Source organism: Crocodylus porosus, unplaced genomic scaffold, assembly GCF_001723895.1.
Source record: "Crocodylus porosus isolate Cpor-Errol unplaced genomic scaffold, CroPor_comp1, whole genome shotgun sequence".
In the NCBI taxonomy this organism is placed as follows: Eukaryota; Metazoa; Chordata; order Crocodylia; family Crocodylidae; genus Crocodylus; species Crocodylus porosus.
In genome coordinates, this window is record NW_017728925.1 from 18,495,566 (window position 1) to 18,519,041 (window position 23,476).

The window sequence follows — 23,476 nt, forward strand, 5'->3', positions numbered from 1 at the left end:
AGCATTTTGAACAACACCCAGCTCCTAAAATTCATGCGCAATTCTACCAAAATGACACACATGTGCTTCACCATTTGACTGCAAAACTGCATTTTGCAGATGTTGCAAGAGCCACGAGATTGCTAATGACATATATTCTATGCCTATGAATCTCACCCTGCTGAGTCTTTTATCACTAGTTTACTAACTGGTCAGCTTTCTCTGTACTAAAAAAAAACATTCAACTTTTTACATGTTCTCCAAGCGGTGTTTCAATGGGATGGTATGTTAAGGACAAAAATTTGACAGACTGAGTTTCTCTACATTTACAAATTCTGAAATAAAAAAAACTGGCAAAGTTCCCTCAGGAAATATTTATCTTGGCTCTAGTGGGATAGCCAACTAATTTGCAGGAGAGGTACAGAATTAAGAAAAAGTGAAATAATTTTGGGGGGAAAAAAAGAACCCAGAGACGTTTCAGCCACAAAGCCAGGGAGGGCCCAAGCACAAACAAACAGCACCAGCGACTTTTTTTTTTAAATGCATGCTGCTCTAATGTGGATTAGGTTTTCTTTAAATAGATTAAAGATTCTTTTTTACATTAAGACAATAATCAGTGGAAGCTTTGCCCGTGTTTTCAAGCACAGAAAAAGCTGTAAAGTATCTGTGAACTAGTATTAGTCCCAGGAGAGATGGAGCTGTGTTATCAAGAGTCCACATGACCCTGATACTATCAATAATTAACAATACTAAATAAAGCTTTTCCAGATGGTCAAACGGATTAGAGACTTTAAATATAAACAAATTAAGGCACAAAACAAACAGAATACTTTTTTTTTTTTAAATAAATAATCCCATCATCTGAGCTACAATTAAATGCTTAAGGTCTGCACGTGAAACCAAAAGGCATCCAACCTACATTTTCTTGCCAAGCTTGCTTTATTTTTGAAACAAAGAAAACAGCTCTCCGGCCTTGCTGGCCGTCCCCAAACTGCACACAAAAAGCCACTGCCTTCTCCCCTGGAGGCTCCCGTTTGCTGCAACCCTCCAAAGTTTTCCTGAACGCTGAGAAAGGGCTCCCCGAGCCGGGACGCGCTGCGTTACCTTCCCATGTATCCATTTCATGCTTCTCCAAATTTGCTGGGAAGTTGCGTCGCAGCCATGAAGAAGTATGTGCGGAGCCAGTCCCCAGCCTGCCGGGAAACCTCTCGATCCTGATTGCCAATTTCTCCCTCTACGCTGGGATACAACAGTCGTCCTCGCAGGTCAGTTTACAAGCTGGTCATGTGATTAGAAAGTTCAAGCCCTAAGGTCACAACTGCATGGACTCCGTTTATTACCAAAGGTTATCTAAGTGGAACTGATAGCCTTATTTTCTTCAGTTAACAATGCTGCCTCACACGTATCACTGAAAACGAATAGGGGACCAGCTCGCACAAAACATCCCTGTGCCCTGACGTCCTGGAGATCTAACATCCGAGCTGACGATATCAAACAGCTATCAAACAGCAGCCCGCAAGCCACCGGATAATGCAGAAACATTTCTGACAGATCTCCTCTCTCTCGCCGTTATTAAACAAAGCCCGGCTGATCAAGGCCTAAAGGCCGTGCTAGGACTGCACGAAGAAACCTCCCAGAAATTGCTGTAGAGGGATTTATGATGATAGTCAGTTTTTCCAGGAGAAAAATGCAAAACGTGGTGAGCGGCCTGAATGCGATTTAATTGCGGCCTGCATCGCCTGTTAACTGTGGTCATTGCAAGCACCCCGGGACCAACGGGGTTTAAATTAACCAGGCCTCCAGACACCTATTCTGAACAAAAGATGGTGCAGAAGTCAGCAAGGAAAAGACATCAGTCAGAAACCACGGTCCACGCCAAAGCCCAGTCTTAGCACCATACGTTACCTTCCATACAGTGCGAGTCTTGCTTCATCCCCCCCAAAACCCAGCAGCTTTTAAGAAAGCATCATGCCACTGCCTTCCCGATCAGGGAGCCATGTCAACAACGCGAGGGAGAGAGCAGCCCATCGCCCTGACATCGCACTGGAGAGAGCCGGGCAGATCGGCTCTTTATGCTAAGCAGCTGTGATGTCAGAGAGAAGGGGCTTTTTAATATTCAGTTACTAAGAATGTGAAATAAAAATGCACAGAGAACGAAACGGCTCCGGCGAGCCCGAAGCACGGCGGAGGGGGCAACGAATCCAGTTCAGACCATCTTCAGAGCAGGGAGCCCCCTCCCCTCCCCTCCCCAGCACTCAGCCTTTTTTCTGGATCAGCTAAAACGTGGCACCTCCCGAAACATTCCTCACCAGCAGGACCCTCATTAACGGTGGGACAGTGATTTATCACGGGGCGCCTCTGCGATTGGACAGCAAATATTTGCTGAGCTCTGCACTGGTGACTTGCCCTGACCAATGGGGCCGGGAGCTCCCACTGCAGATCGTTTTACAAAACCGGGCTCTGCAACTCGGGCGGAAAGCAGCACACGTTAGGGCATGGGAGGGAAGGCTGCACATCCAGCTACCACAGTCTCCTGCTAAAACCACGCAAACGGGGCACCGCCGCCGACCTGCAAGCGGAGCGAGGGATGTATAAACGTGCAGAGTGGCCACGCACTGACTGGCGGAAAAACCATTTGGAGCAAGAGCAAAAGACAGGGCTCAAACACGACCCGAGCTGTTCTCTTCGCTCGGAGCTCGAAAAGTTATCAAAAACATAATACGCATTTTCACAGCTTCTTCGTAAGTGTTCACCTCATGTTATTCTTCGTAAGAGCTCTCTAGATAATTTTGTGAGCTATCACGAAACACGTTTGAGAGCGCAACCAAGAAACCTGCAGGGTTTGAAAGCTTAAAGACAGCTCTAATTTTCTTGTTTGCAACCAAATTCTGGAACGTTTAGGAAACTGTCTTTTTATGTATGAATTGCTACCAGAAACAAACAGGTACGTTAACTCTTGTCCAAATTTCTTTCCTTAATTTAGCAGAAACTATGGCACAATAATAACCTCATGCCTTTTTCTACTTGTTAGCATTATTCAAGTACGTAATACTGGTAGGGAACAGTCAACCCTTCTTTGCAAATAGGCCCTTTAGGGGGAAGAAATGCAAGATGCACTTACACCGCAGACATGCAGCCGCAGCAGGGACGGCTGTCGACCAGAGCACAGCATGCTGTACAATGCAGCAAAGGGAAAGTTTTGGCCTAGGACTTAAGGACAACCCCTCCCTCACACAAAACATGCGGAGATCTTTAGTGCCTGACCACTGCAGACAGAAAGTTAGTAGCTTACGGTCTCATCCAAAAGAGCTGCAAACAGCGAGCTTCATACAATCCCACTTACACACCCCAGACATTTAAAAAGACCCTGCCTGAATCAAGCTGCGTTTCCAGAGAATCAGATTATTCCAAATGTAGTGCCTGTCCCCCTGAGCTCGATCGGAGTGACAGGGTACAGAAACTTCCAGAAGTTTCATGAACAATGTTTCAAACGTTTCTGTGCCCTTCCTATTTGTTTCCAGGAGCAGAGGAATTGCTGGGTAAACACATGGCCTGTTCAGCGCTCCCCTGCTGAGAGGGGCCAGGACCAGATGTTTGAGAAGGTGATGCAAGAAACCCCCCGGCAGGCAGGCAGGGGCCAGCGTGCCTGAACCGAACGTCTCTTCCCCACACACACAAATGGGGTTGGGCCCTGAGGCACGAGGTTTCAAATACTCCCAAGAGTATTTAGCTGGAGTTGCTGTAACTCAGGACACTTGCATGTGTGCAGAAGGTGGCTTCTCTTTCGAGTCTTGGCCACAGCACTACTCTGAGCCCCGGTCCCACTGCACCACATGCACGTGAGCAACCCTGCATCCATTTGATGTTTTCCAGCTTGCAATGCCACAAGACAGGGAAGACGGAGACTCCGGACCTCCCTTCTCTGGATCCTCCCCCTCTTACTTGTCTCCTTTAACATGTAAAAATCCCATTCTTTTTACCTTCTTCCCAAGATTTTTTTTCCCCGGGCACCTGGTCATTTGCTGGGCCTGTCTCTGCCACTCCTAACCCTGCAATATCTTGTTTGAGGAGGGGTTACCAGTACTGCAGAAATGACCCAGATGAGGATAAACTATTGGTTTCTCTACTGGCACCATAACGTTTTCTATATTGCGCACTATTCCTCTATGCATCCTAAGAATGTGTTTACTTTTTCTACTGTAGTTACACTTTGATCTGCCCACAGTGACACTCCTCTCCTGTTAAATTTGCTGCCCAACAGCATGCTAATATAACAGCACAAGAGAAAAAAACCCCAACCACATTTAAAGAAAAGGTGTGGGCGTTGCACTGTCACACATTCTTGTTCATATTCTGTACAAAAGATCATCTTTACACAGTGCTCCTTGCTAGCGCAGAAGGACCAAACCCCCCCGTCCACTTTGCTCACTGACAAGGTATCTGAAGAGCACCCGAGACACACAAAATACACTGATTTTGTATTTGAATTAGGAAGGGATCAGTACAAACAGCACACAAGCCCTCCACAAGTGCTGCCTCAACAGGGACGTTTGCTACTGCTGGTGCCAAAGAAAGGAGCCTAAAGGTCACTGATCTCATTTCTTTGCAATTATTTCAGCACTCTGAATTACGACAGTCCTCCTCAATCTGACCATATTGATGGAATCAATCAAAACCCAGTTAATGTTTTTAACCAATACACTTAACCAAATTAAAACAGGATTTCCAAGTAAGGTGCATGACAAGTGCCATGGACAGGGCCAAATAAACCAGCTCACGTCCTTCCTGGAGCAGGCATTCCTTTTGTTTCACAAATCCCAAATTCACGTCAGCCAGAACACGCCACAGTTGCACTGCCACGCTGCTTCTGTGGTCCCGGGCAGTTTGGTCGTGCTTCTGAACATTTAAGCACAACCAAGTTTCCTTCCTCTGAAACTGCTGAACAAGTGCGGACTTGGATTTAGCACAAGACTTTGAGCACAGATCCATGTGCTTGCTTACTATCAACCTCCTAACAGCGACTGGAAGATGAACAAGAACAACAAATACAGTTCTGCAAAAAAACACCTGAAGAGAAAGGACGAACAGCGGGTGCTGGGCACAGGGAGGGCTGAGTCTGGCACAACAGCAAACTGCTCTGCCTTCTGCTTGCAGGCGTGTGCTGGAAGAAGCTCGACGTGGACACACAGTGTTTCAGGAGGAAGACACAAAAAAAAGGGTGCCATGTAACCAGCAGCAGTGGACCAGGCCATGTGATAAGTGCATCTCCAGTATTAGTGAAGCTGCTTTCGGCCCCTGTGGCAACACACTCTGTCACGTATTAAAATGGCCACTAATAACTCGAGTGCGTGAGTTCACAGCCACGACTCTGCATCCCCGTCATCCAGTTCAGAAAGCAGCCCAAACACAAGCCGCGAGTGCAAGCAGGTGACATGCTGCACTTGAGGGGAGATGCAAATAGTGGTAAAGGATAATTGCAACACAAAAGATCAAAGAGACAAGCGACCGCAGGCCTTAGAAGACACATGCCCAATGCCAACTGGGCACCGCACAGCGCTGGCACGAATCTGTCCCACAGAGGGGTGGCAGCACCATTGCTAGAATGGCTCTAGACCAGTGGTTTTCAACTTTTTTACATCTGCATAGCCCTTCGGAGATTTCAAATGGGGTGCAGACCCCTTTGAATGGGAAGTGTGTGTTATTTCATGGCACTTCTGATTGCTCGTAGTCATCTTCCGCAGGTTGAAAACCACTGCTCTAGGACAACACTGGCTGCAGCCCTAGGGAGGGAGGGAGGGCCAGCAATGGCAGGGAAATGAGGATGCACTCAGTGGGACCGGGAGGGAGGTTGCCTCTCTCCCTCTCCAATTTCTGTTTCTCTCTAGCACAGGAAGGCTGGACCAGTTAGACTAGCCTCCTGCCCCCAGGGTTAGCAGCAGTGCACAGCTCCCCTACAGCAGGCCTGAGGGCAGATCTGCCAGCACCAGACTGGTTAGCTGCTGACTGGGGGCAGAAGAGGAGCGTGGAGATCCCAGATGGTGCTACTTCTCTGCCCTGAGCTGGCTGTCCTGGAGATGCTCTGCTGACACAGTGCCATGGCTGGCAGCCTGGGACATCCTGAGTCTCCACTGCCATGACTGACCATCCCGTGCCTGCAGTGCTAACCACCCCAACTGGCCACTGCTCCTTGGCCGAGCCCCAGTGGCAGTCCCATGAGTGAACCGACACCAGGAAACAGTCGAGGAGGATTGTCTGCCTGATCTCAGCTGCCTTCTCACTGGCGTGCAAAGCTGCCGCCTAACTTGAGATGGTGTTGGCGGCAGCCTGCTTGTATCTGCCATCACAAAGATCATGATGCTTCCCGATGCGTGGTCCATGCTGCTTCGCAGTGGTTTGCAGTCAACAGTGACTCACACAAATGAGCCGAAAGGAACATATCGGAGGAGCGGTGGGACTCCGCACTCCCACTGCCTTCTGGTAGGTAGCCGACAGCACGTGGCCTGAAAAGCCCCAGCACGAACACGGCACCACAGAGCAGAGCAGCACTAGCCGCCGGGCCAAAATGCCAAGCCCTTGCTTCGAAATAAGGTGACACATGGGTGCACCGAGCTGAAGCAGAGCAGCTCAATCACAGGATAAAGACTCAACAGCAAAGTTCACCCATTCCTCGAGAGGAGCAGGATGTCCTGCATCCAGGCAGGGGCTGGACTAAACAACCCTGAGGTCCTTTCCAGCCCTAGTATGCTACATACTGCTTGCCCAACAGCCGTATGCATCATCCAATGCAAAAACCCTCCAAAAAACCCCAGTGTAAACCCTGGGAGAAGCAGAATCAGCCAGGGAAAACTTGCATATTACTCAAAAGCTTTTCCTCTGCACACGTGTGTGCACATCCTGCTTCGCTCCAACCATGTGCCTTACACTAGTAACATCAGATCCACTTTGCTGCACAACTCAAAGCCAAAATGGGCCAGGCAGCATGCAAGAAAAGCAGCTATGAGGGGAGATTTATTCTATTAACTGGGCCAAACCCCTGGAAGTCAGGTGTGGAGAATGGAAAAGGTCTGACTGGTTCTTGTGTTACCCTGCTCTTGCAGCCAGTGCCGATCTTCAGAGGAAAACACATGGCCCTTGCTATTTTAAGAGACTGCCAGAACCACAGAGTGTCACCAGCTCTAACGGCAAAAGCCGTGCGGCTTCAGATCTGGTCTAGTGACACCCCTACACCCAACCCATTTGTTGCCCTGACAGCACAGTCATAACCTGCCGGTGGAGGGAAAGCCCTGGTAGTTGTTCCGATGTCTAGGGTAGGTTGGGAAGAATTTCAGCAAGACCCCGGAGAGACGAAGCCATCTTACACCTCTTCAGGCATCCCACTCGCACGTCTCCTTCCCCTCTTTCTCTCTCATTTTTAGCAATAGGATGTACTGTGTAGAGGCAGATTGATTTTGGCAATAGTGTAACAGGCTAGCACGACTGTAGCAGGGAGGAATAGCAAATATGCCCCCCCTGCACACTATTATAAATGCCATTGAACTTCACACTGCCGCCACACTGTAAAGCCAAGATCAGCTGCACTGGGTAACAGTCAGCCTTGTGGCAATCTTGCGTGCAGCGCCTGTCATCGCACTGACAGCGCAGTCATTTGACTGCAGGTAAAAGAAAGGGCAGGAGGAAAACGCTGGCTTTGGTTGTAATGTTGCCGTGGAAGATGACAACGTGCAAGGAAGTCAGGAGACAGGACTGGACAGATCGCAGGCTCTGAAGGCAGCAGGAGGAAATTCAAGCAGGCGTGGAGCGGTGCAGAGGGATCGAGGTAGCCGGGGGAATCTGGGCCTCTCATTTCTGTGCACGTGGTGCCACCGGCTCAGAGGTGGAGAGTGTGTGTGTACATGCAAATGCCCCATTGATTCTGACACCACCAATGCTGGTCTTCTCTGCCTGCCTCCCATGTTGGGAAAAGATGCCCCTGAGTGGCTGCAAAGATAATAGGGATATGCCCATGCAGGTAAAACTGATTAACCAAGGGGAAATTACTTTTATTTAGGTTACTTCAAATTCATTTGTTCTTTCTAATTTGCTTTTTTTAAAAGCATCTCCTGTCTCTAGCACTTGCACTGGATATTATTTGTTACAGCCATGAAAATATTTTCAGATACAAATGAAATGTTCTTAAAGTTTTTCTCTCTTAGAGATTCATCATTCTTGTCTCTTTAATCAGGCACTGAGTAGAACTGACCAAATGAGTCACAAACTCAAATGCAGACAACTGCAATGCAGCCCTGCACAGCACAAATGGTCCACTGGCCTCCAATGCCCATAAGGGAAAGGGCCGACGGCCCAACCAAAGTTTTTAAGCAACCTGGTTTTTTCCCCAGCAAAAGTTCTGCGAGCCTGGCCCCAGATCAAGGCACTCCTGTCACTGCAAACAACAGCAGCCAGGCTACTAACGATATTTCAGGCTCAAACTATTTGCCCATCTGGTGTGAAAAAAGCTGATGGCAGAGGCAGGCAGAGCTGCGGAGAACATTTTCCTTCTCTCGCAGTGCAGACAGCTGATGAGAAGTGGCGTGCGGCGTGCCCAGAACCATCCATTCGTTCAGGAGGCGGAAGGGGCCAAGGACATCCCTCCATATCGCCAGTTTTATTCAAGTGCATTAACAAAAACTAACAAAACCAGGGCGTTTCTAGTGTTCAGGCAACAGAAACTTCTCAGCTCTTCAAGTGCAGCATACCATCCATCTCCACCTGGGCAGCAACGTCTAGAGCCAGCACACTTCAGACAAGTCCAGACTGAGTGCATCTTTGCACTTGCTATGAAAAGTGCATTTTGCATCCAGGCAGTACCAGCTTGCCTTGCGAGGCGCAGCGACCAGGCTGCTAATACAGTATAAGAACCTACTTTAGGAGATAGAGAGGGCTCTTGCCCTTTTCCTGGCCTTTTTAACTTTGCACAAACAGCGAAGTGCAAGCTGTAAGGCGGAACAAAACTTCAGCCTCTCTTCTCCTTCAAGACACGGTGTTCAACTGACACTGAGAAAGCCCTACTCACTAGCTAGTGTCTTTTGAGCAGAAGAGTCTGAGTTTCAGGGGCTGCTTATATGGCAGTGCAGCCTGACTTTCAGCAACACTTCTCAATTCAGAGCAAAGATTTAAAGTCAGTTTAATGAGACTCTGCGATTATAACTGTACAATAACTTTGCAATCGCGTGTTTAACAAAAGACAAACACGGGTTCATATGAGGGAGTTTAATTTACAGATGGCAGTAGGTTTGTGTTACTTTTCAGGTATTTTTAGTGCCTTCATTTCTTTAATTTTTGTGACTGGGTTCCAGAAAAATTAAGAAAAATCAACAGTTTAAAAAGAAAATGCTTAGCCAAGTGGGAGCTGGCTTTCCGCTGTTAGCTTCAAACACAGAAGCAATCAATTTGGATGATTCCAGAGTTAAAATGTTTTCAGAACATTTGTGTAGCATCTGATGTAGACATTTGCCCTCTCTGAGGTAAAGAGCGAATGGTTAGCACTACGCCTGGTGTCAAATACTCCATGCTCAAGTAACTAAGAAGTACTTTAAAAGCCTCATAAATGTTCATATGATGGTATGTTTGCTGTCTGATGCCTTTAAGATATGCCATGTGAAAGACTCAACTTACTTTTTTAATCACAAAGTCCGAGTCTCTAGTAAGCCCCAACAGTCCAAACCATGCAACTCAAGAGCCCCGGTGCTCCCCATTTTAGAACCAGCTCCACTGAATTAGTCCCTAACTCCTCCCCACCCACCACTCGTTTCATAATCCTTCAGGGCACTAATGAAGCTTTGCTCATTTTCATGACAATGTGGTACACTGCTATGCAGCCAGGGGCTGAGGCACAAACCCTTTGTGGAGTGAATGGAACCGGGGTTGTGGATTACAATACCCAGAAGGTTTGAATGTTTAAGGCAACTTCAACTGTGAATTGGATCCACACAATTCTTCTTGTATTTTTGAGAGAGAAAAGTAGGGCCAGGAAGGTGTTACCAGGAAATGCTGGATTGCTTTATCCGCAGCAAACAAATTCTATAAAAGAAACAACCACCTCTTGACTTCGCTTTTTTGTTTTTGTTTTTTTGTTACCTCTAGCATAAAGCTTGATTAGCAGCATCTCAACTTTAACACAGCAGAAAAGGCAATGGAGGAAGGATACACAGACCAGGGGGTCCCAGCACTTCCAGGAGGGGCTGAGGTCTGTGCTGCAACACATCCAAAGCAGATGTTTCTCCCAAGAGCGTAGTACGTGTGTAAAGACCTGTGTACGATGGGGGCACATTCGTAGGGGTGGTCTCACAATGAAGGACCAAGTACATCTCAGGCAATGCATGGTCCGGGAATTGTGTCCCAGGAATGAGTCTCACTTACCCAGGTACTGGGAGTGTGTGCAACACGAACAGACAGGTTGCAGACTGCTAATTGCTTCAATCACAGGTACAGTAAAAACTCAAAATCCAATCAAATGACTGCTTCTGGAACCAGAGTAATGTTACACATTCAAAGGAGTAGGGCAAAAAATACTGAGAAGAGGGGTAAATCATTAACATGCATTACAAAGAAGAAAATGTAGTACAAGATCTTTCAAGGAAGGTCACCATTCATCCCAGCCTGCAGGCCACAGACCCTAGCAATTCTAGCACGGACACAACTGCAAGGACATGCCAAACTGCTCCCTTTTGGCTCAGACATCCATAGGAGCGTGACTTGGGCCAATGAAGGGCACAATTATTTATCAAATCTAAAAGTAAATGTTAATGGTGAGCACATCACACCCCATGTCACTTCCTTTTAAAAGGGCCTCCTCGTCTAGTACTTATTTGGTATTTCCAGTAGCATTAGCATATTTAAAGCCCAATTTCTACTTGCAAAAGTGCCTTGTTATACTAGGCAGCAAGATGTATTCAGTAATCCCTCTCATTGTATCAGCTATACTACCAAAAAAAGACTCAGTTCTTGCATATTCATGCACCATCACAGTACAACACTACAGTGCTCCTTGTTATACTAGACTACTGGCAACCCTGGTCAGACTAGAGTTTATAAACTCACCGATTTATGTTTCAGCTACTCTGATCCTGGCAAATCGCATCAACAACCACTTAGGAAGTCGACACGTTCATCTGACATTGTGAAAAACAGTTTAGTTCTATTAAATGGGTACAGCGCGTCCACTGTGTTCCCTTCCCTCGTTCCTTATGTATGCTGACATTTAAAAAGACTATTGTTTTTTAGTTCAAAAAACATTTACAAAACCTGTGGAAAGATCTATAAAGAATGTTAAAGAAACATCAGTTTGGTTTTAGGAAAAAACCAGGGTAGCAGTTGATGTGATAATTACTCTGCCCTTTACTCTTCTGTGTCTTTGTTAATTCATTTGGTAAAAGCGCATGTTGGGTGAGTGAAGTTAAGGCTTTTCCTTCTTGTCTCTGGTTCGATGGGTCTCATGCAAAACAGGGCTCCATATTGCCCAGCACCCCAATTTGTTCGGGTATTGAATTGTGCAGCCCAATCAATTGAATAGATTGCAGTAAATGTGAAAGGTTTGGTGCAGCTGGGTTGACTAGGGACAACGAGGGAGGCTATCTCCATATAAAAGATGTAAGGCAGGGGGAGGGTAAGGGCTCCTTGAAGAGGTTACCTTCAGAGGAAAGGCTGGGAACAAATGGGGTTTTTGGAGGAGTATATGGTTTTACTGCCTCAGTGGGTGAGCACAAGAAAAGGGAATTGCAGGGGGAAATCCATACACTGCCACAAACAGGCAATCGAGTTTGGTTCACAGTCAGCCAGATGTTTCTAGAGACGGCCCTGATTCCTGACTTTCAATACTCTGTCTCCATATACTTTGTCGTTCAAAGAAGGGTTCAAACCCAGGAAACATGGTTTCAGGTCACCCGAAAAATATTCTGAAGCCAGATCTTAATCTCCAATAAAAACCACGCTCCTGGGGAGCTCCGAGGGCCGTCAGCTCTGCGCTCACCTTTGCGTGCAGTGCGCTACTTTCGCGGCAAAGCCAACATGCACCAAGCAGTCCCGGGTGAATCGCACCTGGGGTCCTGTGCTCTCCTTAGACATTAGTGCAATCGTTTAGCTTCCCTACTGCGGCCTGTTACCAGGCACAGAATCGCCGACTGAAGCACACCGGCTTTTGGAAGGACTGAGGCCGTCACAACTCTGTTGTAGCACGTTCCCTGCTAATGGACTCTACGAGCTCAGAGTTGCATGTAAATTAACAGAGAAACCCCACCAGCCAGAACGGAGCTGGAGGCACCTCTGGGGTGAAGCATGACAAATGTGTAATAGGGGATGTGGGGAGCCTGGGGCAGGAAGCAAAGAGCCCCCTCCGCGTTGGGAGCTGCAGGAAGAAACCTGTGAGTTTCCATGTTGAAATGGCAAAACCGAAGAGCAGGAAGCAGCACTCTTGGGTCTCTTGCGTAACTAACTTCTTTAAGTGCAACCATATTGATTACACTTGGCTGGCTGCTCTCGCTGGTATTTTTACTGCTGGCCTGTCTATTATCGTGAACGTAGCCCTTGAGGATTTCTCCCACACAGCCAGCTGTGTAAGTAAAAAGCCAGGACTGGTGCCTCCAGTGGAGGAGCAGTCAAAACACTTTTGAGTACAGCCCCTTTCCTTCAGCCTTCAGTTGCAATCCAAAACCACAGAAAACAAAGGTTAGTGCATGCATGGAGAGAAAGAAAGCAGCTAGAAAAGGCAAAGCCAAGAGCTGTACCAAACAGGCAGGCATACGCACTCGCCTGGCTGCTTCAGCTGATAAAAGGTCCGGGGAGGGCTCCCCAGTGAAGTGATACTGCCTGCGAAAGGTAGCCTACACATGTCCGTGCAGGAGGGGGAACAAACAGCAATTCGAACCATCTGGCACAATTACAAGGAAATCCCCTCCGGCTATGGGACAGTTTGCATCCCAACAGATGCTTCTGTAAAATCCCAAAACATAAGTCTTGCTGACTGCGGCGGTCCAGAGTCAGGACAGCGTTACCTGGAAGTCTTTTTTCCAGTTGTGCTGTGCAGGGATCTGCACACGCTGCTCGGAGGAGCGAAGCCTGGTGGAGGGAGCTCTGGTTTCATCTGTCTCTATAGGCCGATCCGAGGGGGATGCCAAGTGCCTACACGCATGCCGCCAGCTGCACATGCCGGCTCCCAGGATGCACCATTCGCCACAGGAAGGGGGCCAGCGCGGGAGCAAAATTGAAACCAGATTTCGGACATTAAGCGACAGCTGGAGTAACCTGCCCCGTGCTCGCTCAGAGGGCAGACACGGGATGACACTGCTAGTCTCCAGGCCGCAGGAATGCATATTGTTTGTGGGACCAGCACACTCAGCTGCAAGGCAGCGTTCGAGAGAGGGAGCGCGCCTGTCTGGCCTTTCACACATGTCCACGCTACCCAGAAACGGGCCAGCCAGCTCGGCTTCGCTGCCACTGAGGAAGGAGGGCACGCAACAGGGAGAGCTGCGCGTCTGACGAGAAGCAGGAACGTGTTACTGGGAAGGCAGGGGCAGGAACACGGGGCTTCGTGGAGAGAAAGTCGAGCCCCTGGGCTACAGGGCAGTGCAAGGGAAAACTGCAGTTTGGCACAAGGCTGAAGCCTTGTGCTTGCACACAGCTTGGCCTGCAAGACACGTTGCCGGTAGAAGCAGCGAGCACCGGGGGCTTGAGAACAAGGAGTTCCCGAATCTGCCACTCACCGCGCAGCTTTGACATAGTAACCGCTTCCTTACGCGTAAACCTCCTCGTCTCTCAGGCACAGACTGGGAGTTTGGCACCGTTTTTTGGTTCGCTCTGCACACGTCATCAGGACATGGAGCAGACCATACTCTTCTGGAGCAGAGGTGTATTTAGGTTAATCTTTCTCGTCTGACAGACGGCAGTGCTGGCAAATAAAACACTAGCGCACCAGGTCTGGAAGTCCCCCTCCCTGCCCACAATATGGGGGGATGCACACAGGGCCGCAGCACGTTCAGGACCTGTGAGCCGAGATCCTGTCGCATGGATGAGATATAAATATGATTTCCTTAGATTGAGATACTTGCTGCAAATGTGAAGCCGGTTAAAATATCAAGCAACTCACGAGATTTTAGGCTGAATGCTCCACTTTAGAGAAGAGTTAAGATGAGTCTACAGATAATCCCAGGTTTTCAAACACAGACCATGGGACCATACTACCCTGCACATGTCTTTGCAGAGAACAAGTTTTCCTACATGCAACGACGTACCGCAGTAACTGGCATTTGCGGAGGGTATCCTCGTGCAGAGTTAATGCTTAAGACACCGATTCAATTAACTGAACGACAGGTCCCAACGTAACCTATTAGAAAATACTTAAAATCTTAACATTTACCCTTCTGTCCTTTCCCTCCAAATGCAGGCAGCAGAGGTGATTAAAACCCCAGCTCCTTTGCTGGGCAGCAGCTCACCAACTAACCCAGAGCAGTGGGCATCTAAGTACACTGTGCAGAGATACCCCGGGTGATCTCTGTGCATACCAGCAGCGGTACAGCCGCATTATTGCATCACGGTACCCAAGGCAATCCACTTTGCTGCAAAGTGATGCTGTCAGTCCCAGCTCTACCATGCACAGTGCCAGCGTGAGCTATCTGCACAGCACTGTCTTGCACCATGTGATACAATGAGGGTGTCCAAACGTGGGTGCAAAGTAACAGAGCATCCTCCCTACCCACAGGTGAGCTGGTGACTGCACCCTCCCTGAGGGGAGACAGGAGAGGGGAGCACACCTGGATGTTTCTACATTTCAATCCCCAGCCTCCTCGCAAGAACAGAACAGAAGGATGGTCTGATAGATGGTGCGAGACCCGAGGGGAGACTCGTGTGGGCAGAACTGAGCAGTCCCTGCTTTACAATACATGAAGCCATCTCCAGGCAGAGAGAAATCTCTGCAGTGTATTAGAGAGGAGGAGGAAGAAATGCAATAAAACTTGTACGTTTTAAAATTTATATTTAATTAAAAAAATGAGATAACCCAAGGGCTTCCCCAACCTCAGCCTGGCCTCCCCTTGACGCACGTCCAAAACAAACAAAATGAATCTGCTAGCCAGAAAACACTGCAGGCAACGAACAAATGCACATGGTAAAAAAAGTTAGGTATTTCTCTCACTGGGCCCCTCTCAGATATATAAGCAAGCAACACTGAAGAATGCAGGACCCTAACGGGGAATTTTGTGGGCACCCAGGATTTAAATGCATTCTGAGTCTGGTGCATACAATGTCCTCTACTTCCTCTCAGAACATCTTGAACCACATAAGTGCTAAACTTGGTGAAATAATTAGGTTTCACTACAGCTTGTCTGGTCCAGAATCTGCACATTTGAGGATGAAGTACTGAACAGTAGAGGGCACCATCCTACAGACTGACGGGGAACATCGTTAACAAACCACACACAGGATGAACGAATGCAAGACAATAAGTTTGCTACCCTCTGGGACCGCAGCGATGCCTAATGCAGCAAGCACAACACTGAAGGCAGGCGTCGAGTCTGCAGCGTGGGGGGGGTTGGCCAGAGTTAGCTTAGAGGTGATCAGAAGGATGAAACCTCTGACTCAGAAGCAGAGTTAACCCCCGCATCAGGGCATTAATGATAGTTTGTCTTTGTCCAGCATCACTGGAGGAGGACAGCACAGACCTCAGCAGCCTGGGAAACAGTCACCTTCATTACTCACTCCATACAGACGGAGAAAAACTCAAAGGTGAGTGACTTGTCCAAGTGCAATGAGGCTGTGGCACACCACAAATAGGAACCAGATCTCCCGACTCCCAGGCCTCTGCTCTAATGACAGGCCAGTGAAAGCTCCATAACACGCAAAGTTTCCACGTAAGCAGATGGCTTGTTTTTTGACATCCTAGTTACAGCCGTTGGTCTGCTACCTCTAGAGCCACGGTCCTGGCAACAGCAGCAAAACTTGGGCAGCACGCTGCAAGCCTGGAGTGGATGGGCTTTTAAATGCAAGTAAGCAGCATGAAAGAGTATACTGAGACCTAAAATAAACTCCTAGAAGCAGCATGGGAGGAAAAATAGTAGCCCTTACTACACTGCCGTATTTGCGAACAATTATATATACCAAGAGTGCTCTGCTATGAAGCGTCACTGGTGCTTAAACAGTTTACCTTCTAGGCTACTGACAACAAGAACTAGTTTCAAATCCTCATGAATTCCGTCTTTTAAAAGTTACGTATTCCAGCAAACTTAATTTCTCTCTCTACAACTCACATTATCCCACGATTTGCTTCTGTAATATATATATTTATGTGTATGTGCGTGTGTGCATACATACCCCCCACACACACACCCCGTAAGTTTATTAGGGATAATTACTAGCGTCAAGCTTCGCCACACTTCATGCTGAGCTAGATTACAGCATCCTCCTGGACTTGTTGGCAGTATCAACCAGAGGTTCAGAAATACAGTCTCCTGCCACAATCTGCATTACCCAAAGTTTATCAGCTTATCCTGGCACCAACTTTGGACTGGGTAACACCTCACGTAACTGCAACTCTGGATCTCAACTTCTCACTAAAAAATAAACCACCAAAAGGAAAAAAGAAAGTAATCTGGACTTGTGAATATCTAATGAGAAATCCATGACCCAGATAAGAAAACATGACTTGATAGCAGGACAAGTTGCAAGGTAAAGATAGCTCGCAAGGTGAATTCTGTGTGGGCCATGCAATACCAGTCACGCGGGGTTATTCCGTTGAATCAAGCATGACTTTAAGGACCAGAAAAGAAAACTGAGGAGAGGCAACATAGGTGGCTCCAGAAACTGCTATGCTGATATGCATGAGCAAAGAATTGGTGTGAATGAACAGCAAGCGGAGACCACTCAATGGGTGAATTAACGATACGAAAAGGAGCATTTTGGACAGTACGGGATTTGGAGCATTTTGGACAAGAGCTTCCTCTTTGAAGGAAATGGTTTCTCCTGAAGCAGAATGGGTGCTGACTTCTTAGGTTCAAAGGCTAACCAAGTCTGTTAGGCAAGCTTTCAAACCAGGTGTAAGAAAGGAAGAAAAGCTTCTGCTTAACTCAAGCTAGTCTGGCAGGTACTTCAGATGCATACAGTAAGACAGAAGGCAGCACTCCTTCTGAAACAAGGAAAGACCATCAAGAAGAGGACAGAATTAAACACACTTGAATGTCTGTATGCAATGCTAAGAGAAAGAAAGATGAGGCAGAAGAACCTGAAGTGTTACTAAGTGGTGCAGGGGACAAGCAGAGCCCGACAGAAAGAGACTCTTATTGCAGAAGTCAGAATGGATGGGTACAACACATGCAGGAGAGGAAGAAAACAAGGCAAGAGAGTAATTTATGTCTAAACTATTTGTCCTACCATGGAAAAACAACGTGGATCTGAGTTCTTAATCCAAGGACACGTGTGTTGAGGTGCGTCCTTCTGCGCTGTTCTATTGCTTGTTTTGCAGTTGGGGAAAGACAAAATGCAAGAACACACAGGCAACAAGCAAGTTGATGCTGAACTCCTGTGGGAGTGAACAACAGCTACATCCCCTGCCACGGGATGGTGAGAAATACCCTGAACCTCCTCACATGCTGGCCAACCCACAAGGCCTTCTCCACTCTCCCCTCCCCTGTCCCTCTCCCCAGGCACCACATTCAAGGAGAGCCTTAATTACAAAAATAGCTGGCACGCTATATACAAATACAGCAAAATCAAATATCCAAAGCAGCTCCTACATTACGAAGAAGGTAGTTTGATGCTCTGTATCAAACTACTGAAACCTGTACAGCAGCCTATTGATGCACTGGATTTACTGACAGATCTTCAGTAATCCACGGAGCTGGAAACTCGCCTCGTCGTTTTGGGATGGATTTTCCCAGGAGGAAGAGTCTCTTCCCTTGGGTTTTGCTCTCAAAGGGCATAATACAGCTCAATATTTCCACCAACAGTTTGTAGGACGGGGACTTTGTCTATAACCACTTCGGAAGTATAAAATACAGAAAAGATAGGCTTTGAGTTCTAGTCATAGCATCTGCACCATATTTTACATATTTTTGGGGAGAAAGGACAACAAAGGTACTCAAGCAATATGGAGGTGCTCTCGTTTTTCATAAGAAGGGGGTCGCAAAGGAAAGAAGACCATTCTTCATGTGCTGGCACCGATGGAGATTTTCCACTGTTCCCCTGCTAGCGGCTCTACCTTCAGCCAAAAATAACATCAGGGAAAGGACAGAGAGCAATCTAGTGGCGGGAGGGAAGAACAGTGGCAGGACGCTGGGCTTCATTCTCAGTTCTGGCACTGACGGCTTGGTTTGAACACTGGCAATTTATCACCTCGCCATCCCTCAGTTTATCCTTCCATAAACTGTGAAAAACTTTACTTCACAGGGTGCTGTCAAGCCTAACTGAAGCTGTAAAATCCTGGGACCCACGGAAAATGGTCTGTGAGAAATGCAGAGCATACTTAATACTGGGGGAATGGTGACAAAACAGCAGGAAAAGGCAGGGATCCAACAAGGAATAAACTGTCTATTGTGGTAAATGACTCCATCAACAGACATACTGAAACAGGTTAGGTTAGACAGGTGCCAGGAGAGTAAAGCTGGCATGGAGAGAATATGGTACAAGAAAGCAGAACCTGAACTCACTCTGATCATGATCTTTCAAAATCTCTTACTCTTTGGCCAGCAAGGTGCCGGGCATCCAGTTTTATAGCTGTAGACTGGGTTCCCTGCGAGAGGTGCCCCCATCATGTCCAACCTCTACAACAGGCCAGGGGAGGACACACACCCCTCCGTAACACCACGCACATTGTTCTTCACAGGAAGTCATTAATCTCTTCCTGCCGTACACCACACTCCTGTCTGTCAACATTTATGTGATGTCTGAGTGGACGGCAACACCGGGGTGGTGGAGAAACACAAATGAAGATCAAATAGATGGGATAAAGATCCTGTTTTTAAATGCAAATCTTCAGAACAGGCGAATGAGGAATCAGATGATGAAGAAAGTGTTGCTGATAAATCCTAGGGTGTTTCATGATGCATCTATAGATGCCACGGGACAGGAGCAAAACTTCTGGCTGTGGAGTGAGAGTGTGTCAAGGCCACTGGAAGGCACTTTTGCACCTTCACTCACATTTTTGCGAGTTATAATGCACAGACTTTGGATACAGCAAGAGTCTAGGCCTAAAACAACAATGCTTCTGCCCTCCTTCTGTCAAATTAGATGTTAGTCACTCCCTCTGCCAAACAGAGCCACATCTCAGGTTTCCCAAAGCTGCCACAGTGGCAGCAGCATCCATTCCTGGTCAAAGCACGCGATGCCCCTAATTAAGATGCACATCAGTGCAACAAAGAGTTAATTCTCCCCAAACCACTTCAGCAAAACGCACTTCTCTCCATCTCCTCTTGTGGAACTGTCCTGGATAAACCGTTCACATCCGTGTTAATAATACATGGCAAGATGGCCACCAAAACAGAACACTGCCTTTTGATGAAAAAGCCCCAGATCATAAATATACATGCTTGAAGACAATTAGCTTCCCAAGGAAAGTATACTCAACATTTCTTTCAAGAGTAATCAAATTATGTTAAATCAAACCTCATAATTTAAATCATGCCATTGGTCAGCTCCTGTTTGTTTTCTCTGCACCCTCATTTTTGCTCTAGATCTGTCACATTACATTAACACCTTTCCTACTCACTGCCTACAAAAATAACAGCCTTCGACGTGCCTGCACAATCCATTTGTCCTGCTCTAATTACTTTTTGACATAGCCTCTTTTGCTGTTATCTTGCCTCTTCTGACCTCTGTATATATTAAAGCCATTTAAAGCAATCTTTAAATCCTGTCCTGATATGGATGTTGTGTACAATGCCATTGATGCAGAAGGCATTACTGTTTGGTAGATCAAACATTTATGCTATGTTAATGGGATATTATATTTGGGGAGAAAACTGTATATTCATCGTGATTACAAGTCACTGTCTTTAAACAGAATTTTCTCAAGACTAAACGGAGGTTCACAGTTACGTTCCCAATGGTAAACCTATTCTCCACAGCTCTGGGCAGCTCTGCTTGAAATTCCCCCATTAATCTTACTAGTGCTGTACTTGTTGGCTTTCAGTGATACCACCACTATGGGGAACAAGAATTGGAAAATTAGGTAAATATAGCTAGGAAAAATAAGACTAGAAATGAAATGTGCTAGCACTGAATTGGGTTTGGAGGTTGCCTCTTGGGTTTGTTTTAATTTAGGTTAACTATTTCATGGTGCAAAGCAGCCCGCAACCCCATGTGTGCGCAACACCAAGCCAAAAAGGAGGTTACATCCAAAGACTTCGTTGTCCTCATACAGAATCCTCCTGCTTTGGTCAGTTTGACACTGGACCCAAGTATGTTACAACACCATTGAGCTTTTCATGTTCTCTGGATACACACACGCTTGCAGGGACAGGACTAATCCCACTCCACGGCTTCCCACTGCTGCAAGGACCCACGAATCAACACCTGAAGGAAACAGCAGAATGGGTGGTAATGAAACAAGAATTGTTTGGTATTAGGTCAATTAAATCCAATGTTAACTGCATCAAGGCATGCCAAGCAGACTGGCTGAATCATGGAGAAGAATTAGCCCGGAAAGTGTGACAGCAGGTCATTTAAAACATAATCACTGATAGATGTACCTTATGGGTGTCCGGCTTCTATTTTGGCATTTGTAAGTGGTTTAAATGCTTCTCTAGCAGGATCACAAACCAGGTGCAAAGAGAGGGTTTAACTGACTGCAACATCTTTGTAAATAAAAAGTGAGCTCAACTGACGTAGAAAGAAACCAATACAGCCATTTTCTACACCCTGAAGCAAAGGCCTGGTCCTCACTATTTTAGGGACTGTACTGACAACAGTGGGTAGGCATGACTGCAACAAATATGGGTCCAGATTAGTAAGTGATCTAATGCAATCATGTTAAACTTGTTCTGTTTCATTTTTTTTCTTTACCATGGCAGGGCCAATATGCCCAAAGCCAAGCTGCTGTGACTAGGTCCCAGCACTGTGTAAGATGGGAAGTACTCTACAAATGCTTGCTTTATCAGGATATTAGGGAGAGGTTAGATGCTGATGGAAATCATGCAGATCAGTTTGGTCAAAAAAAATTTAGTACCAAAAAAAAAAAAAAAAAGGTAACAGAGTTACTGCACCCTTCTTGCCCGACCGGGAGGCCAATCTGTTCCTATTGTTCTTCTCCTCACCTCTTTCAGTCCAGATCTTTCAATGTTGCATACTTTTTAGGTAAACCAGATGATAAAGAGAGACGTTGCACAGAAGTTCTGCAGGACTGAAGACCTCTAATGGAGCACAGTGAAGGGCAGTGAAATTTCCCCCACATGCTAACCCCGGTAAATACTCTTTAGCCTGCGTTAAAAAAAAAGGCCGGGGGGAGGGGGGGACTCACAACCTTTTTATTGAGAACAGCCCAAGCTTTAAGTTTGGCAGATGGGCTCCTCTGAAAATATTTCTAAATTTGGCAGCGTTATGAGCATGTGAAAAAACCTGAGGCCAGACAAGCTTAGCTGCAACTCAGTTGCTAGCTAGATCCTCTGCAGTCGGCCTGACTAAAGATTTCCCAGCCCAGGGCTCCTGGGGCCCAGTATGACTTCCCTTGCCCATGCGACTCTTGCCTGCTGGGGTGCAGGCATACGAATGGGAAGACTGTCCCTCCTGGGTTGCCAGTGCTCCCCAGCTGTGCCCAGAAAAGCCTTAGCCCTAAAGCAGACAACGTGAGCTGGACCCAGAAGATGGGTTTGAGAGAGTAGGTTAAAACAAGGTATAGGTGAGAGATTGGGACCTGTTTAGGAAGAAAACGTGACTGAGATAACCCAAGGACATGAGGGAACAGCAACTTGGACTGTCTGGGCAAGGAGCCAATGGGGAAGAATTTGACAAGACCCAAAGGAAGGAGACTACGCGGGGGAACCAGGCAGTAGATGGATAAGGGCTGGGCTAGCAGGGCCAGGAGCAGAGATGTGATCATTAGGCACTGGATTCCCCTCCGGGCCCAAACAATAACCCATGGAGTCTCATCTCAGCACTCCTTTGCTCTCAGCAAATAATTCTAACCCACTCCAAGCTGGTATCATCCCCTCTCATGTTGTGACCGCTATCAGCATCGGCATCCGTACTGGCTCAGGTGAAGTGGTCTGTACGCTGCACCTACAAGCTTCTGACTTTGCAGATGACCCGCGTGGGCGTCAGCATCAGTCCACAGGGGGGATATTTTTTTGTTTGCTTTTTTGAGCAAACTGTACCATTTTACATCCAGTCCCCTTGTGCACGAGACTTACAACACAGTCTTTAATGACATGAGCGCGCACCATTTTTCGCAGGTCGCTCACATTCACAGCACAGAATGGCCTACGCTCACTTAATGAGGCACTTCTCAAGATTTTTCTCACATTACAAGAAAAGAGAAGAACAGAAGCATCAATTAACCCTGCACACCCTGGCCTATTTTGGAGAGGACAATTACATATTATGCGCACAGTGGCTTTTAGAGCAAGAGGTACAATCCCTGGGGCACACTACTTGGTCTGGCTCTATATTTTACTTGTCCTGTCAAAGACAATACTGTAAGATCAAGGGGGAGAAAACTAAAGTCAATGAGAAGGCACAAGGAGTCACCTGAACTGTAACACAGTTGTGTTGTACTCCTTTATAGCACCGCAGGAAATTTTCTCTTTCAATTCTTCCAGTTTATTCTCTCTCATGACGATCTTAACGAGCAACTGAGACAATGAACATTGTGGAAATGGCTGTCCCCAACTTCTGAGCCTCTATGTATTTCATCATCTACAGAGATTCCCTCTCCCTTCCCCAATCCAGCTGCTTTGCTCATTTACACCCCAGGGTAAAGTCAGTCTCGCTACGACATTTGAAGACAGAACGAACTGGTGGCAGGCAGGCAGCAGGAGGACCGTGACTATCCTGGAACGGGTCTACCTTTAGCATGCACTTTCAAGAGCTCTTGAAATCCCTGCATGTAGCTGAACGGCTTAAAAATGCAGCTGACTTGACAGCAAGACACTGGAGTCGAGTAGCAATCCAGCTGGGGTTTTCTGTGCTAGGTCTTCATGCAATGCTGAGGGTGGGGGAAGGAGGAGTTACCCCAGGCAATCAGTAACTGCACACAGCGATTCAGAAATCCATCCTTTCCTGAAATTGTTCTGTGGCCTGTGAAACGATTTACTGCTCACAAGGCACACAAACACGAGTCTGTAGGAAACCTTTACATTAGAGTTCCTGGCATGACCATCAGCCAGCCAGGAACTTACTAGTCAGTACCCAGCCGCTGCAAAACCTGAACAGCTCATTAATAACCAGAAGTAGCCAGGACCCCAGCCTCACAGAGTACTGCTTGCACATACTGTCTCTCTAGAAAGGATGCAATTAGGAGAACTGACCCATTTATAGCCGGGGT

At 47.1% G+C, this 23,476-nt stretch overlaps 1 protein-coding gene across 4 annotated transcripts in view; it reads right to left on the minus strand.

The window, feature by feature from the left end:
* NR6A1 (nuclear receptor subfamily 6 group A member 1) overlaps nucleotides 1-23,476 on the minus strand; it is a 150,955-nt gene that overhangs the window by 34,915 nt on the left and 92,564 nt on the right. The window contains exon 1 of one of the 4 annotated variants that reach the window (XM_019541027.1): nucleotides 1,084-1,448. The exons of the other annotated variants lie outside the window; for them this stretch is intronic. Within the exon in view, the coding sequence (XP_019396572.1) occupies nucleotides 1,084-1,099 (16 nt within the window). The 5' untranslated portion in view covers nucleotides 1,100-1,448. Of the gene's footprint in view, nucleotides 1-1,083; nucleotides 1,449-23,476 lie in introns of those variants that run through there. 4 annotated transcript variants of the gene reach the window in all.